Source organism: Ceratosolen solmsi, unplaced genomic scaffold (assembly GCF_000503995.2).
Source record: "Ceratosolen solmsi marchali unplaced genomic scaffold, CerSol_1.0 scaffold1, whole genome shotgun sequence".
In the NCBI taxonomy this organism is placed as follows: Eukaryota; Metazoa; Arthropoda; class Insecta; order Hymenoptera; family Agaonidae; genus Ceratosolen; species Ceratosolen solmsi.
The window spans coordinates 3,191,846-3,209,207 of record NW_011948415.1 but is presented as its reverse complement, the minus strand read 5'-3'; the positions used below and the strand labels follow the sequence as shown (position 1 = coordinate 3,209,207).

General features: G+C 33.4%; 1 protein-coding gene across 1 annotated transcript in view; it reads left to right on the top strand.

The window, feature by feature from the left end:
* The window catches only part of LOC105368587 (uncharacterized), a 51,424-nt gene that overhangs the window by 22,961 nt on the left and 11,101 nt on the right, over positions 1-17,362 (top strand). Inside the window, exon 2 of the mRNA XM_011507622.1 lies at positions 16,416-16,534. Coding sequence (XP_011505924.1) covers positions 16,416-16,534 — 119 coding nt within the window. The remainder of the gene's footprint in view (positions 1-16,415; positions 16,535-17,362) is intronic.

The window sequence follows — 17,362 nt, the reverse complement described above, 5'->3', positions numbered from 1 at the left end:
GTTGAAGCGACATAAATCTGAATTAAAATTTTCACTTATTTTCTCGTTAATTATCATTTTATTCCTCTATTCAATCTCTTTTTCGAACGAAGCGCATAATTATTAAGTATATTTGAATAGCTAAGTTAATAAGCGCACACGTACGTGATTCTAATTGTCTTGTTCTACATCCTTTGAATAATACGATTGTTCCAAGCTCACTCGCCGTAGGATTGAAGTACCAACAGCATCGCGCACCATAATAAACTTCTAACCAATATTTTATGGATCTACAGTGCAGTTTTTGATACAGCAATTTACATGCATTACGCGAAGAGGAAGAAAAAAAGAAGAAAAGAAAAATTATAGCGACTCAAGCTTTAACGCGACTGATAAAAGCCTCGGCTTTTCACAAGTATAACTATATCCATTAAATTATATCTTTATATACGAGATGATAAAAAAAAAAAAAAATAAATAAAAAAAACCACGAATAGTAAAAAAATGTTATCTTTTAATCAATAAATATGATTATTTGATAAATCGCTATATTGCATATACGATGATGAGGCGTAGGATTTTTTTTTACGACTTATTAATCTTTTGTTAGATGAGAAATAATTATACATCTTTATACATTTAGCGGAATATATGTTATTTTTTAAAAATATATTATTACTTCTTTTGAATTTCAAATATATTAAATAACAGAGATATAAATCAAAGTTGCTTTCAATAATGATAATTTTTTAATATTCTCAGAGTATTCATTTTTTATCGATAGTAGTTTAAATTTCATTAAAACTGTAAATTAATAGTTGGTTTAACAATGTTATACAATATTATATTATATAATAATAAACAATAGTAAAACAGTATTGTTAAATATTATACATTTTAAAAAGTTGAAGCGTTCTTCGATATAATAATAGAAATTAGTTTTTAAAGGTACATTATCACAGCATATGTAACTAGAATACTTAAAGAAGTATTATGAAATGTAAAGAAGTGGAAATAAGAATTCCTTTAGAATTTCACGAAATTTGACCCAACACGTAAGTCTTCTAAAGAATATATGCGATGAAATCCTCGCATAGTGAAACCTGAACTATGCAGATACACTTTTTTTTTTTTTTTTTTTTTTTTTTTTTTTTTTTTTATTGACTATAGAATTGGCGCAAATACAGAAGATTTTAAAGGAGATTAAAGCTTTGAATGTGGAGCATTGCATAAAAATCGTAGTAATTTTAGCTATTGCTATTGGAAAAAACTTTCTTACATTTCCTTTATTATTTATGTAATCTACAGGCGTAAAAATATAATCGATGATCTTTTAGTTTAAGTGAAGGGTTGTGGAAGAACACAATATTTGACTTACATCAAATAATTAGTACTCTACATTGATAATTAGCTTTTTAATGAATTTTATTAATGTTACTATTGGTATAAAGTGGCAATGCATTTCATTACAATTAATTTTTATGGTTTTTTTTTGTATACGTGAAATTAATTGAAACATTTTTAGTTTGTTTTGATATATTCTCACATACATATGTATATATGATATACAGCGTCCGTAAACACACACACACACACATATTTAATTTAAAATAAATTATCATTATATTTTCATTTGTCCTTGTACTTACTATGAAGCAGACTTTATAAATAACGTCATAAAAGTGACATTCTAGTTTTATAAAAAAAAAAAAAAAAAAAAAAAAAAAAAAAAAAAAATGTGAAGAAGGATTATTTTCCTCTGTTCGTTTATGACTTTGAAAAATAATTAAAAGACTTTTAATGTCATGGATTATCAAACGTAATGCACAAATAAGAATGTTCATTTGAATGTAGTATTAATATTATTTCACAGATTCTTTTATGTCTAACACTATAAAAAACAAAAAAGTACTTTAAAAATATTAATTAAAATTTTAATTATAAGTTCTGCCATTAGTGTTATCTTAAGAATCAGTTAATTAGAATATGTATTTTTTGTATGCATTTTAAATTAAGTTTAATATATAATATTTATTTTGTGTTAGATTTCATTTAGCGAATGATATTTGTCCCTATTATTACATTACCTTGACTTTTATCTCGAATCGAGTAAAATAATTGCCATGTTTATTCTATTTTAAAGGTCATGTGAATTACCTGACAATTCAATATTCCCGTTCAATCGGTTATATTGTAACATTAATGGGGTATTTGATTGCGTTATTATTCTGCCAATGTACCGAGCATTCGCTTATATATTTCTTTGGACGTATTATAAGAATCCTCTTTTATATTTCATGTGAATTAATAATTCTTTAATACTTGCAAACCAAATTCTACTTGGCAGCAAAAATGCATGCTTGTTTTTTCAGTCCCTCGTTTGTTGAAAGTAATATGCAAATAAATTTGCAATTAAAAGTGTTCTTCGAGAAGTTTCATTACACAAATGGCGAGTCTTCTCGCTTGTAAAATGAAAATAAATAGCTGTGGAAGGTAAATTCGATTTGCCTTTGCATAGCCCATCTGAAGAATCCACAATGTTCAGTAAGCGAGCGAACGAAGCAGGAAAGTATGGAATCCACTGGATTTTATGTATTTGTGGTCAGTGGTTCCCCTATGAGCGGCGAGAAGAGATTGTCGCAAAGACCGACTTAAGCTGGTGAATAGCATTTAATTAAACGAAAAGGAGGCATAGCATAGTTCAGAGAGATACAGGAGTGGCTGAAATGACGCCTAAGGCGTTCAAAGCGATATCGTCTCGTGAGATACGGGAGAGCTTTGCCATCTGGGAAGCTCAAGTGCGGGACACTTGCGTCTACTGCATGGCCAAAGAGCCGCCGCCAACCGGTTTCGCCCGACCGGGCCATGGAACTCCCGGTATCATGAATATATGCATCGCGGTTATTATCGGTGTATTGTCACGTCGGGATGCTTTAGTCGGCACGTCACTCCAGCCTCGAGTGCTTCTACCATTGCCCGCTAAACGACTTATTCAGCTCGTCGGAGCTTTGCCAATGTATTTGCATGCTCGCTATTTTAATGGATCTGTTGTATGCACTTGTAGTGCAGCATGTGCAATCTGTTCCTGATGTTGGCTATTGGTTTAGCCGAGGAATCGCGTAAGCGTCAAGCGTCGCTCGCGAGCTTATTTTCCTACTTAATGGAAAACTTTGCTTACTGTTTGGATTCCCTTTGAAGGATATGTCTGCTTTATTCATGGCCATAATTTTTTTTTGTCTCTACTTTTCAGTAAAGCTCTTCTTTTACCATAATGAGATCAATGCATGTTAAAATATCATGAGATGCCGTGCTTCGTATATATTTTTAATCTCTTGACAGTTGACGTTAAGAGAGAGAGAGAGAGAGAGAGAGAGAATGAATGAAAAAGAAAAAAAAACAGAATTGATTTGATTAATTTTAAAGCGATTGATATTAAGATTTAATCTGAATTTAAAGTATTATAAACTTGACAATTTTGTGTGCTATAAAGATCATTAAATTAATTTTGTAATGTAAAATTATTATCAACATTACAAATAATAGTATGAGTACGGAAAACCAAATTCGATGATAGAATATAAAAAATCAATTAAATGTATATGTAACATGATACAACAAAAATAAAAGTAAATGAAAATCTATCTATTAAATGTTTCATTCACATTCTCAATATAATCACAACTTGGTGACAAGATCATCATGAAAGGAGATCTTACCGGAAATTGGATGAAAGGACACAAGAAATATTGATTACAATACATTCTTGTGGTAGTTATTCTCGTAGAGATGATATATAAATATATATGTGCAAACCCGTGCGTGCGCAAGTGCGGGGTGTATCGGAGAGAGTTATATGACAGAGAGAGAGAGAGAGAGAGAGAGAGAGAGAGAGAGAGAGTCCAGTGGTATTGTATCCGCTCTCAGATTACCGGCGACTCTTCTGCATGAGCAAAGAACCGCGCCGATAAGAGACCTTATTCGGGTGGGGGAGTGAAGGATGGGTTTACGTGTAGAGGTGAGCTGACACGTCAAATCACGATAAGTGCAATATTGAATGTCGCAGGTTAGTCATTGGTCGACTGTCGCGTCAGCTTGTCTCGTCCTATGGGGTTTCCCCCTCGGTTAGACCAGTTTGCGGTAGAGGCCACATTTGAATGGGAGACCTTCGCCCCTCAAACCTTGCTACGTGTACTACAAGAACGTTCCACGTGTAGTCCTCGCAATCTTTAAATCCTTGAGTTTCTCTACTCGCGTAAGCCGCGTCGTAGCTGTTAGCTTACGGAACAGAGCCTCGGATGCGAGTGACGGCGCAATCTCTTCTAGCTACATTTTTGCCCGATGAATCTGTTCTTCGGAAGGGCTGAGTGGACGAGGCCCCGAGAGAGAGAGAGAGAGAGAGAGACAGTATATTTAACGATACGATTAAAACATTAATTTTCAAAGGATGACAAAGTCATTTTATATTCGTTAATAAAGAGCTCATGAAAATGATAAATATTTTTAAGCATATTTATAAAAGAGCTTTATCTATTATTAATTATACTTTAGTTTCATTTATTAATATTTAAAATTATAGTAGCTGTAATTGGCACGAGTGTAAGAATATAATTTTCTTAATCTTTTTTTTTTCGAAATTGAATCGAAATTGCAATTGATTTAAGTTACTATTTAAACTTATCCAATGATTATAAATATATTAAGACTTTATAATATTTGGTAATAAAGCTGCTTTTTGTTTTTGTTTTTGTAATAATACAAAATTTTACTCATATTTGGCAAACAGGTATAATCCTTGTAAGAAATATCGCTATTATAGATTGAGGCGAAATTTAATTTATTTTCAATGACATCTTATAATCAACAGTAATACCAATACTATCGTATTATCAGCAATAATAGAAAGAACACTTAAATATGTGTTTCTATTTGGTTGTGCTTGTTAATGATTTTTATAAAAGTGCATTACAATTGTACGAGCGGAAAAAATATCATTTTTGTAGAGCACAATAATTCGAAGGATATGTGCTCTCGGAACTAATTTCCATATACAAAATAATCTACGTATCAACCATTTTGTCAGTGAAAAAACGAATTTGTGAAAATATTATTTCGACGAATTATTTGCTTGAAAAAAAGTCATCAGAGAATGAGCTTAAGGAAAAGTAAATATTATTCTATATATTTACGAAACCGAAAGTATTCGGTGGAGCATTGAAGTACTTCTACTCTGTAAAATTGCAAAACGTTTGTTCCTTTACGAATATACACCACATGCAGCCAACCTACGTTTAAACACACGTATATGCTTACACACATACAGGCATTTATATTTGGAATAGTAATACTAGTAGTCCCTTGAGTGTATGCTTTGCTCGGCGCACCGGCTATCTTAATTGGATTTCATGAGTCCCTTTCTTGTATTCGCCGTTTTTCCTCTTTCTCTCTATATATTTCTTTTGTCCTTACAATTATTGAGAACATGTTACAGGATAGCCGAGTTGAAAAAGCGACATTCATATGGAGTGCTAAAAGAAGAAAGCAGTAGTGACAGTCCACGACTGTCTCGATATAACTTTCGAACGTAATTATTGGATTTATTCATTACTAGAAGAATGCTGTATACAAATGTATATATATACATGTGTGCGCGCGTGCGCGCGTATTCGTACTGAAATTTCCAGTATTTAATGCGGGAATCTTTAATCTAGCTTAAAGCGGACATACGATAATTCATTCCTTTAAATACGCGCACATAAGAAGCGGCCATTACCAAGTGCCAGATATATGTATAGATAGTTAGTGGCAGAGAGATAGAATGAGAGAGCAGATGAGAGATGCAGTTAATACCTTGGGATCAATGCTGAAATTTATAGCGCGTCTGCTAATTATTGCGATGCGTCGTATAAGTGGAAGTACAAAGCATACTAACAGAGAGGTAGGATCAGAGAACGCGATATTTCATCCATCAGTATGCGTGATGCGTGACGTTGGGATTATACAATGTGGCGTAGTTCCAGTATGTTCGTATATGTATGCATACGGATAATCTACACGAGGGTCGAGAGAAACTCGGGAGCGGGGGTGGGGGGGCATCTATGCGAGTGTCAAGGCGTTCCTCGATCCGCGTCCCTTAACAATCATTCTCGTAAGTGCGTCACGACAATAAATCCTTCGTCGATTACATAGACACGTACTTGTCAGACTTAAAGTCGGCCTCTTCAGAGGTGATCGACGAACAGTCATTGGATAAGTGATATTTCGACACGCATTTTGCGCTGATTCGTACAGAGCAAATCAGTAGGTTACGGAGGCGAGAAAAACATTTTTTCGAGGCTCCGAATTGAAATGCATTCACCAAGATCGGCTGGCCATCCATTTTTTATGAGCCTTGTAATTTATTTCGATTCGTGTAATGGGAGCAAAAATTCGTACGGATATACGTCATTGGGTAGTGGACCAGAAGGATAGAGAAAGAGAGTACCGAGTCGGCCCAATGGTTCGAATCGGCAGATTATTGGATTAAGCAGTATATTTCGAGCAGCCTGGTTCGTTCGCGCATAGTTTCCTCTCACCTATCCCTCTACCCGTCAATTCGCCCCCACCCTCTCCAATTTTCCTTGCCCTCCCTCATCATGAACGATCTGTGTGTATAGAAGCGTTTCGCAGTGCGTATACATCCGCATTCAGGCAAAGCGGTACGAACTATCATTCACCCCTTTCCCATTCCCTCTCATTCCCTTGCTCTATACACATACACACCCTCGCCAAGCTTACCCATACGACGTATGCTTACACATACATCACGTGTGTACATATGCATACGTATATAGACGTATGTTTTCGCGTGTGCGCGCGCGATCGCGTCTGCCTATGGCTCTTTCTTCTCTGACGTGCGCATCTCCTCTGGGTAGACAGTGACTTCTCCGCAGCGTCAGTCTTGGATAAACTAGTACTCTATGTGCTTTAGTGGTACTACGTACTCCCTTCATTTACGCATCGTTTATTTACCCTTACACGACCAACTGCGTTTTCCCTCATTCAAATAAATCAATTATTTTCATCTATTTCAATTTTTGCACTTATCTAGCTACCTCTCTCATTTGTCAATATCAATTGCATTTGGCATAATTACTTAGGTATTGAGTTAATATACCAAAATGATGTAGCGTTCGCACGCACACGCACGAGCGTCACATTTAGCGTATATTACATTCATTAAACGCTGAAAATGTGCCGAGTAAAATTTCCTAGTAATTTTTGCTATTAATTGCCTGATTATTCGTGAATCGCTAGCGAATTTTGCAATTTTATATTAATATTATTCGAATAACGAATCCTTGACATTTTATTAATAACAATTCTTGATTATTTGAAGAAGGCTCGATCGATCAGAGAACATAATTGAAATTAACAAAATACTATAATATTAATTAGGCATTCAGCAAGTGTGAAAATCAGAGAATTTACACGAGCATATAAGTAATATTCAATACTCGTGATACACATTGATTGTGTACTTTAGACAAATTCGTTTTAAAACGATCGAGTTTCATCTTGTCAGTTCGATTATCGCACGTTATTTATCACAACAAAATTAGTACAAAGCTTTACTGGCTCTGCTGTACACATAATGTCCCAATGCCGGACAATGTGAATTTTCTAAAATTTTCAACCACTCCTCACTCCCAATAGCAACTATTATTTTCTCCGCTATGGGAATATTTACCGAACATTCATCATTACATACATACTTAAACGACGCTTATTGAAGGGCTCGAACAATTTACGAGATCTTTCCCCAGTCGCATCCTCCTCCTCCTCCTCCTCCTCCTCCTCCTTCTCCTACTCTTCCTCTTCCTTCTCTCACAGTCGTGATTAACAGGCGTGATTTATTCCCTGAACCGAGAAAAGTATCGCCCCTCGCTCTAAACTTTTGACTCGGCCTATAAAACACGAGTCTTTGGCTAGCAGCCCCCCCCCCCACGGTCACCATGCTTCTTTCGCCGGTCTCGTAAAAATTGAGACAATCCCTCTTCTGGGCCGGCGCCACCCTGGGCGTCGTTGGGGCGACTACGGGGCGCCGTCTCGTCGAGCGACGACGCGGGGTGAGCTTTTTCCCGTGAATGTCGGGAAGCTCAGCCGCGCCACGAGCGGAATACGAAGTGCTCCTGCAGGATGTAAATACACGCAGACTCGACATCGGTTTCCCGATTCTACGACGAATTTTATCTTTTGATGCCCTCTACCCCCTCGAAGGGGCTCCTCGACGATTTTGCATTCTGATTTTTCCGATGCTAAGGGCACTACTTTCTACAGTTCTATCGAAAGGTGATCCCGACATGCCACCTATACACTGGAATCTTCAATTTTCTAAATACCTTCTCTTTAAAACAGAAATTAAGCATGATTTTTATCCCTTCAAATTTTTTAAATTCATCTTACAAAGGTTCGACTGTTTCCTTAAGACGTCGACGCTACGTAGGAGGTTGATATTTCCTATGTCTTCTCTGTTATTTGCATTTAATCAAAAAACGAAAAACAAAAAAAACGGAGTAAACACTCCAAACTATTATAATACATTTCGTTACGTTAGAATGGAGCGTGAAGTTTAATAATTGAAAATTTGACTAACTATCGTGATAGGAAAAAGTACTTTGATAAACATGATTTTATCTCAAACTATAAATATCTGATATTCATTATTTCCTCGCATTATATAGCATACGAATTATTATCAAATATTTGAAACAATAATTTAGTATCTTGCTAAGTTATATTAAGATTTCAAATAAATATATATTCCATCATAATTTCATAAAAAAAAAAAAACAACAACAAAAAAAGAAAGAAAAAAAATAGTATAGACAGTGACGATGTCGAGGATAACGACCAAGAGAACGACGACGACGACGACGACGACGACGACGACGACGACGACGAGTCACCGATCTTTATTACAACTTTAATTTTTAAATTATCATTACGCAATAATATATCTTTATTCGTATAAAAATACTTGGATGGTGAAGCCCTGTAACGACGATTCACTATGTGGGGAAACCATTTATATTGTAAGAGGCGACAAGCATTTAATATTTTTACACCCGCTGTTCCTTACGTGGGTAGTCTTAGCGGCGCCATGGAAGTGCGCGTGGAATCACAAAAGAGAATGAGATTCCGCGCGCATATGTCGATGTCGTGTCGTCACACACGCTGGGGAATAGGGATTTACCGTAGATTACTTTGATCGCGTTATCGAACTGTACTCTTCTCCGCTAGTCGCTTCTTCTTCTTATTCTTCTTCTTCTTCTTCTTCTTCTTCTTCTTCTTCTTCGCATTCATTCTTTTCTACCGAGCGGTTACCAACGCTGTCGCGGGTGTTGCCTATGGAGACGGATAGCTGAGTAGTTAGGACTCGCGCCAACTTGGAAACATTAATGTCGGCAACCTGTCAGCGTTTCACAATTTAATGTAAAGCGGAATACGTGCGAAGGTAGATCGCGCTGGTAGTGGAGTGTTGGGGAACAAAAGGCCCTGAACAAAGACAAAATTACTCATATATATTATTTTATATATACTTGTATATGTACACGTATGAAACAACATCGTATTCAATATCTCTTTCTTAAAACTTTGCAAATCAATTGAATTTTTGTCACATCAAATTCACATAGCATATTAGGACGCATAAAGTGCTCAGCATCTAAATCAATTCGAGGTATTTACAGCTGGTCAAGATATTTTTAGTACTCTAGTTTATCTAAAATTTATTCACGCGGATTGTAGCACACGTCAGCTTTGTCGGCGTTGTACTCCATTGTGCGATGGACCGATAATAACCCGTTTTGACACACTCAGCCGTGTAAAGTTATCCGCCTTAACGATAACGAGGGGGTGGTGTCTTGATAATCAACATTTATGTCGGATATTCGCCCGAGAGGGTTTCTCGAAAAAATAAAGCAACAAATTATATAAGACTGGCATTATGTCATTGCTCTATTTCTCATTTCGTTACATAGGCACATGTCATTTCCATAAGGTTGTTGCAAAAACCTATAATCAGCAAATTTTGTGTTAATTGACGTTTTTCTCTTGAGAAAAGATAAAGCAGGATAAATGCATTATTCCAACGAACAATGACTAAGGAATGGATATATAATTATTTAGGAGAAATACAATTAAAATACATAAGAATCTTTTAAGGTTGCTCCATGCTATCGTCCAATTCCTAAGTGTTATAGTGCATCCTTCATTTTCATTAATTTTATGAAATTGCCATTATGTCGATCTTTACGTTATTTTGATGTGTTTTAAGAATATTGAGACGAAGAGATGAAGATATATAAGAAATAAATATATTTTTTACACCCGTTTTTCACTCTTACGTTCCTGAGCATAATCTAATGATTTATACTTAATAAAAAATTACAATATTTAGCCATACTCTATCATATATTTTCTTATCGGATAAATATTTACACCATTTAAAAAAAAAAACAAACAAAAAAAAACAAAAAAAAAAAACATATTATCGTATCTAAATATAAATAAAGCATTGCTAATCGAATAACCAAATTATGTACTCATTGTATTATCGTGTAAATGTCATTGCATAACAGTGACACATTAATGTCAATATCGAGTGTACGTTTAAATGAAAAAATGATTATAATTTGTATGAGCAGAAAGAGTTATTATAAATAAGTAGATGATGAAAATTGCGATAAAGATGAATGGAGATGAGAACTACAATATTCTTCCCTCGCGATAAACGTGTCCCGAGGAATTTTACTCTCCTCTTCGTTCTACCTAAGCGTTCGTAATCGCAGCTGTCCCAATTACTTGCACTACTGAATTTTCGACAACCTTAATCCCTTCATAAATTAGTTATCGCATGCAATGCAATCCGATTGTACTCGAGGAAATGCGAAAAAAGTAATGAATTGAGGAAACGAGGCTACTCGTTAATTAAACTGATCGTCCAGTCCGTGCGCGCATCAAACGTCGAAATCGAATTAAAATCCCTGGCGTCACTCCTCGCCAGGCTGCAATTTCTTTTATGGGTCGTTTGGGTCGCTCGACGCACTCTAGTCTCTACTCCCCCGCCTCTTGATTAAATTGCCTCTTTTCGCACGTTCCTGCTATCGGCGATGAGCCAACAGAAAGTAGACCTAGTGCGGGGAGTTACATAAAGCTCAAATACTCAAAAATCTTCATCATCCAAATCTTAATTACGCTTTTAATGTTAGGAACATTGTAAATATTGGAAAATTGTCCGCATTCACCATGGGGCCCGTGTCCGTGTATGTTTACGCGAGTAGCTTCGAGGGCGACGGATGAAGCTGATTGCCAGCAATTAGCTTAGTATTTTCGACTCAATGTAATCTAAATGTACAGTTTATTACAAAAATATTAAAAAAAAGAAAAGAGTTAATTATTTATTTCACCGAATTCATAAAAGAGGAAAGTATAATCCAATGATGTAAGAGTAAGAAGAACATGATTGTGCTTGGCTAATGTAAGCTAATACAAGCTATATTCTTCAAAATATCAATAATTTTATTATTTTATTATGGAATTATCCCCTTCTCCCACCTCTCCCAATGATAAGCCTATAATATTGTAAAGCAAAATTAATTTTTATTATGAAATTTCCATGCTTATAAATTATAATCTAAAGCCCTAACTCAATATTTTAATGAATAAACGATATAATCGTTTAAATTTGTTTTTTTTTTCCCCAATAATATTTCAAGCCACTTTTGCTTGTTTCTTTTTTCCGCAAAGTTATCGCATGTAAATTGATGCCGTCATATTCTCCTTAGCATAATTTAAACGAATAAATATCGATCGAAATCGTGGACTATAGTAAACACGTGTACTTAATCTTTTCCGAATTTCAAGTAAAGAAAGAGAATGGAAGAAGGGGAATGTGATTTGATGGAAGGTTTTCTCATTGCCGTGCGCACTGAAGAAAGAAAGCGCGCGTATTAGCTTCTTAGTAAAAATGAAAATTCCGAATAATCCAGATTCAGCACTCTTTCTCTCTCTTTCTTTTCTACATCTCCTTTATTTCAACCGTTTCCCTCGTGCTCTTCCCGCGTCACTGTCTCTCTCTCTCTCTCTCTCTCTCTCTCTTTCTCTCACTCGTACAGTCTTTGTCAAAGAAAATTGCAGTTTCCTTATGCCCGGGGGCATTTTTGGACCACAGAGGATGAGGAAAGTTAGCTGGAACGGAGGCGAAAATAAAGAGCAAAAGAGGAGAAAGTAAAAAAATCTAGCGAGAAGAAAGAGCTCTCCTTTGGTCTTATTATATTCGTAGTCGCTGAAGCGTAAGTGCTAGATGTGTTTTTGCATTTTAAGTGTTAGCGAAAGTGAAATACTCGCGCTCTTAAGGCGAGGGAAAAAAGAATCTGTTGCAAGAATCTATGACTAGTAGTCATCTTCTTTCGTATATTAATTTTACTAATTGGATTTCACTAATTATAAATATAAGCCTATTGAATCAGGATATATCCAAGCACGACTTACATTATATAATTGTATTTATAATGTAAGTTGCCATAATTTCAGATGATATGCTCGTTTTAGTTATGATACAATCAGACTGTAATTTACCTGCAAGTGCTTATGCGTAGATTTTATTTTAGTAAAATCATAAACAGGCCCTAATCATTGAATGGTATCTTTATAATAATATTCATTATAAAGAATTACCGACTCGAAAGATTAAGATTGGAAAGCAGTCTGAAAATAATTAAAATCACTTGAAGTACAAGTCATCGTGCAAATTCATGCAAATTAATAAGTACGTTGAAAAATGCGCACTAGCAGAAATTTAATAAAATTGTGAAATTATGCCCATAAATACAGCTTTTTAGCATTTTGTCGTATTGATATTTTTTTGCCGACAAAATTCTTTGAAACAAAATACTAATTAATTGTGGAATAGCATAATAAAAACATTCGTTATTGCGTATATTAATCAAAATTTTGTTAGAAAATATATTTTTCTAAACATAATGTTGTTTCGATTCACGAGTTTCAAACGTATTTCTATTAATCTATTATCAATTATCAATCATTATCGTATTATCAATCAATCTATTTGCAACAGTAATATTTAATATCTTCATGCATGCGCATAATTTTTTATGATGTAAAGCTTCAATTATTTATAAAACAATCATTCGATTAATAATCAGAAGTAAAATTAATTTATATGCCTTCGATTTGCAAACTAAGTAATTGTATTATACTTTGACACCATTAACATACGAATATTTATATTTGTTTTATTTCAATTAAATAATTTGAAATAATTCGTATTGGATACCTTAGTGACTATAAAGAACGAAAGTTTTAGCATAAAATTCTTACGATAAACACGTGATTAAAATTTCTTTTGAAAATACTAATACTTTCATAACTGATTGGGAGAGTCTACATTGACGACAACGGGGCAAGTGATAGAGATAGAGAGAGAGAGAGAGAGAGAGAGAGAGAGTAGTAGAAAGATTGGAGAAATGGGAAAAATAATCATAGATTATACTCAATAAACAATTCTTGAATTGTAATAACAATTCAACGTAATATTGCAGAGGGCACGGTAAAATTGAATTGCGAGCGCTTTTTAATTCGTTGTAATTCGCGTAATCACGAATTGTAAACGACTATATTTGTTTTCGAGCAGAGCAGCATTAGGCCGCGAATGCGCATAAGTGCAACGCCATTTAATATTTCGCATAGAATATTCGCCGCACTTCAGTAAACGAGTTTCTCAATTTTATTATGATACTCGCAGATATGTACCATGCACGGCTTGCTTCTTTTGCGCGAAATTAGAAAGAGGTTTACAAAAATTTAAATATCACCTAAATATTACTGCAAAGAGCACAGATGTTACTAATTGGACTATTTCCTCGTTGTTTATTAAAATAATTTTCTTTATTAGAAAATAGCTCTTGAAATATTGGCTAAAGCAATTTACTCATAAATAACGCAAATATTTTAGAAGAAATAATTTATCCTATCTTTTATGTAAATATTCTATTAATTTATTCAAAAATACTTTTCATGAAAATGTTACATTAGGATTAACGGGTACTTATGCTTTGTGCATGAAAATGGCTTTCAATAAAGCAAGATTTTATTAACATAACATACAACAACTTTTTTACGCGCCTTCGAGCATAAATGATTTTTTTTTTTTTTAAAGACGATCGAATATTTGAATTCAGTGGAATATGGAAATTAATTATTATTTTCAAGACTCGATTTATCATATTAATTTGATTTTGCAGGAAAGGTTATAATGAATTTATTCGTCACATACTTATTTTCACTAATAACACTTCATAAATATTTAATGATTTTTTCATAAAGAGCTTTTTGAGCTTAGTTTCATCTAAACCTAATAAATGTGAAGACAAAAAATTCTAATAAAATTTATAACATAAGTTTATGAAATAAGTAAAGAGCATTGTGACTATATATTTGCTAATAATGAAAGTATACACTTTTCAGACATATCATTTTCAAAATTGTACAAATGTTCCTTTATATCTATTGAATATATTGCATGTGCGTAGAGAATCTACATTTCATAATCAGACGTTCGTTAATTGTTTTCGACACATGATTATTTTTAGGAAATAAAATGAGTGATTGCCAAGAGTAAAACGGGGAATTTCATCCTCATGATATTTGCTTATACAATATTCTATTTGATTGATCGTACATCAATTTTCTCTCGATTCCTTATAATCCATTCATTTTATTATTTGAACAATACAAACAGCAATCTCTATTATTATTTTATTGATGAAGCTTATGATTTTTCGGCCTTCCCTCCCCCGTCGCAATTATATGCCTCAATGCTCTAATAACAAATATTACACATAGGCGTCACAAACATTTTCTTCCATTTTCCATTTTATACTCTATCCCATATATATAATTAACCTGTAATGCAATAATTGTTTGAAAAAAATGGGGAACATTGAGGGTTGTGCAGTGGTGCTCCCCTTCGTCCTCCTCTATCTCACTCGCGTAGTATAAACGTGGGAACTAATGGCCGCTAATGGGAAACGCTAATGGGGAACTTGGCAGTCGTGCGAGCGATATAACTTTGCGCCAATCAGAAGTCCTCTTCGCCTGAAGAGTACCTAAATACACACATTTAATTACCTACTGAACTAATCAACGCCTAGTTAACATTTTAGCATAACTACTAGAGATTTGTTAAAATAGTCGATGTAGCTTATTATTACAGCGTGCACAAGCTAATCTTAACGAATATATTAAATTATCATTTAAGTTTTAAGCTCAAGATGATGTAATGATAATCTATATATAATAAGAAAGTTAAAGTTTTAAGCTTCAATTGAAATTATTCAAATAAATACAAGAAAAAGAAAAGAACAAATTTATAAAATAAAAATATCTGAAATTATACAATAGATTTATTTATTCGGGTATTGATTGGTCTTATGTCATTTTATTTCAATTAAACCTTAAAGTACAAATGTTAATGTCAAAAAAACATTAGTTTAGCTTATAAACGAAATTTTTATATACAATTGACAATGAATTTTTTAACTTAAAGTCCAATATTTACATATAATGATTGTAAATAATATAGATTTCAAAAGAGTATAATAATGAGTGTTAGCATAGCATCCACGAGAGTTTATATATTACGGTTAAATATTCTATTTTAATCATATTTATAATGGAAACCAGATAAAATGAGAGAGCGAGGCAGAGAATTTTGGGGAGATAGAAATCGAGAAAAAGAGTAAGAGCAAAGCATGATATAAGGACGGAAAAAGTAGTGCGAAAGAAGAGACGACATTTAGAAAAATGATATTTTTTTACCTGGTTGAGTAAACTAATGCGCTACCTCAAAAGCCCCCCACCCCCTTTTTTCTTCTTTTTTTTTATTCAATTCAACATTTACATTGATATATACATTTAAGAATCTGTACTACATAATCGATATTTTTATTTTTTGTGGGAAAAATTTATAAAAAATATTGCCAAATTGTAATAATTAAGATACGATTTATACGTATTATATATTTAAATTTGATTTTCTCGATGAATATAAATAAACCTAAATTTCCCATGATGTATATGTATGATATAATATATATATATTATTAAATAAATTATTTACAAACAATGTGCAAGGTAAATATTATTTCACGATAAGTTATAAGTAATTAATTTTAATATTTATACGATTAAAATTATATTACTTTCTCATTTTAGCTTTTATTCTTTCAATGTAATGCAACTACATTTTTTTCGACAAGTGGTTTGGATATTTACAAAAATTTATTTATTTGCATTAATTGATATATATTCACATAATCCTGACAAGAAATTGTTATTTGCCTAATTTTATATTCGACGTATTTCTTATTGTCCAGGTTCTTCTTTTTCCTGAAGAAGGTTGGGCAAGAAGCGCAAGCAGTTCCTACTGGACATTAACACCATTTTGGTGGAGTCGAAGTCGTTGTAAAGTAGTTGAAGTCGCTGGTACGAGAAGGTAATTATAAATATATATTCATTACAATAAATCCATTAATAATACAGTTTTTGTATTTTATCTCGTTCTCTCACCCCCCCCTCCCCCAACCCCCTCCCCCAACCCCCACCCCCGCCTCCCATATTCCTCACCGCTCACCCCTTTTATCGCTCACTTTCTCTCGAAAGCAGATGAAAAATATTAAATGTCGAATGTAAAAATTATAATACAATGGAAATCAGTACTATTGAATTCTTCAAAAATAAATAAATTAATTTTTCGAATATCAATAATGCTAAGCATTTAAAAGTAATAAAAATAAAATCCAATGTACAATAATTAAGACCTTAAAATTAGTTTCGAATAACTTATTGGTAGATTAATACTCATTATATTTGCATTACATTTATATCTCTGTACGATGCATTATATATTTAAATATTAATTTTAATTTGAATAAAGCATAAAAGATAATATAAATTTATTAAATTAGTTATGCACTTAGCATATGTGAAAACTTATAAAAACATGATAAATAAATAATTTTGAAGACAAGGACAACTCTTTTGCGGTATATGAATAAATGGTGAGAAAACAAAAAATAAGCGATTATTTGTACTTACAATTACTTAGTATAGTTTCTAGCCTCTTTGAAGCCAATGAGACATTTCATATATTCTTACATCTCATTTACTTCGTATATATTAAGTATATTCGAGATCATAGATGCGAATACAGATAATTTTCAAAGCAAATTTTAGTTTTATGATTAAGTGATCGTTTTAACCGAAACTCGTACTTTGGCTATCGTATGCATACGAATAATTCGTGTGTCAGTAAAACTAATGG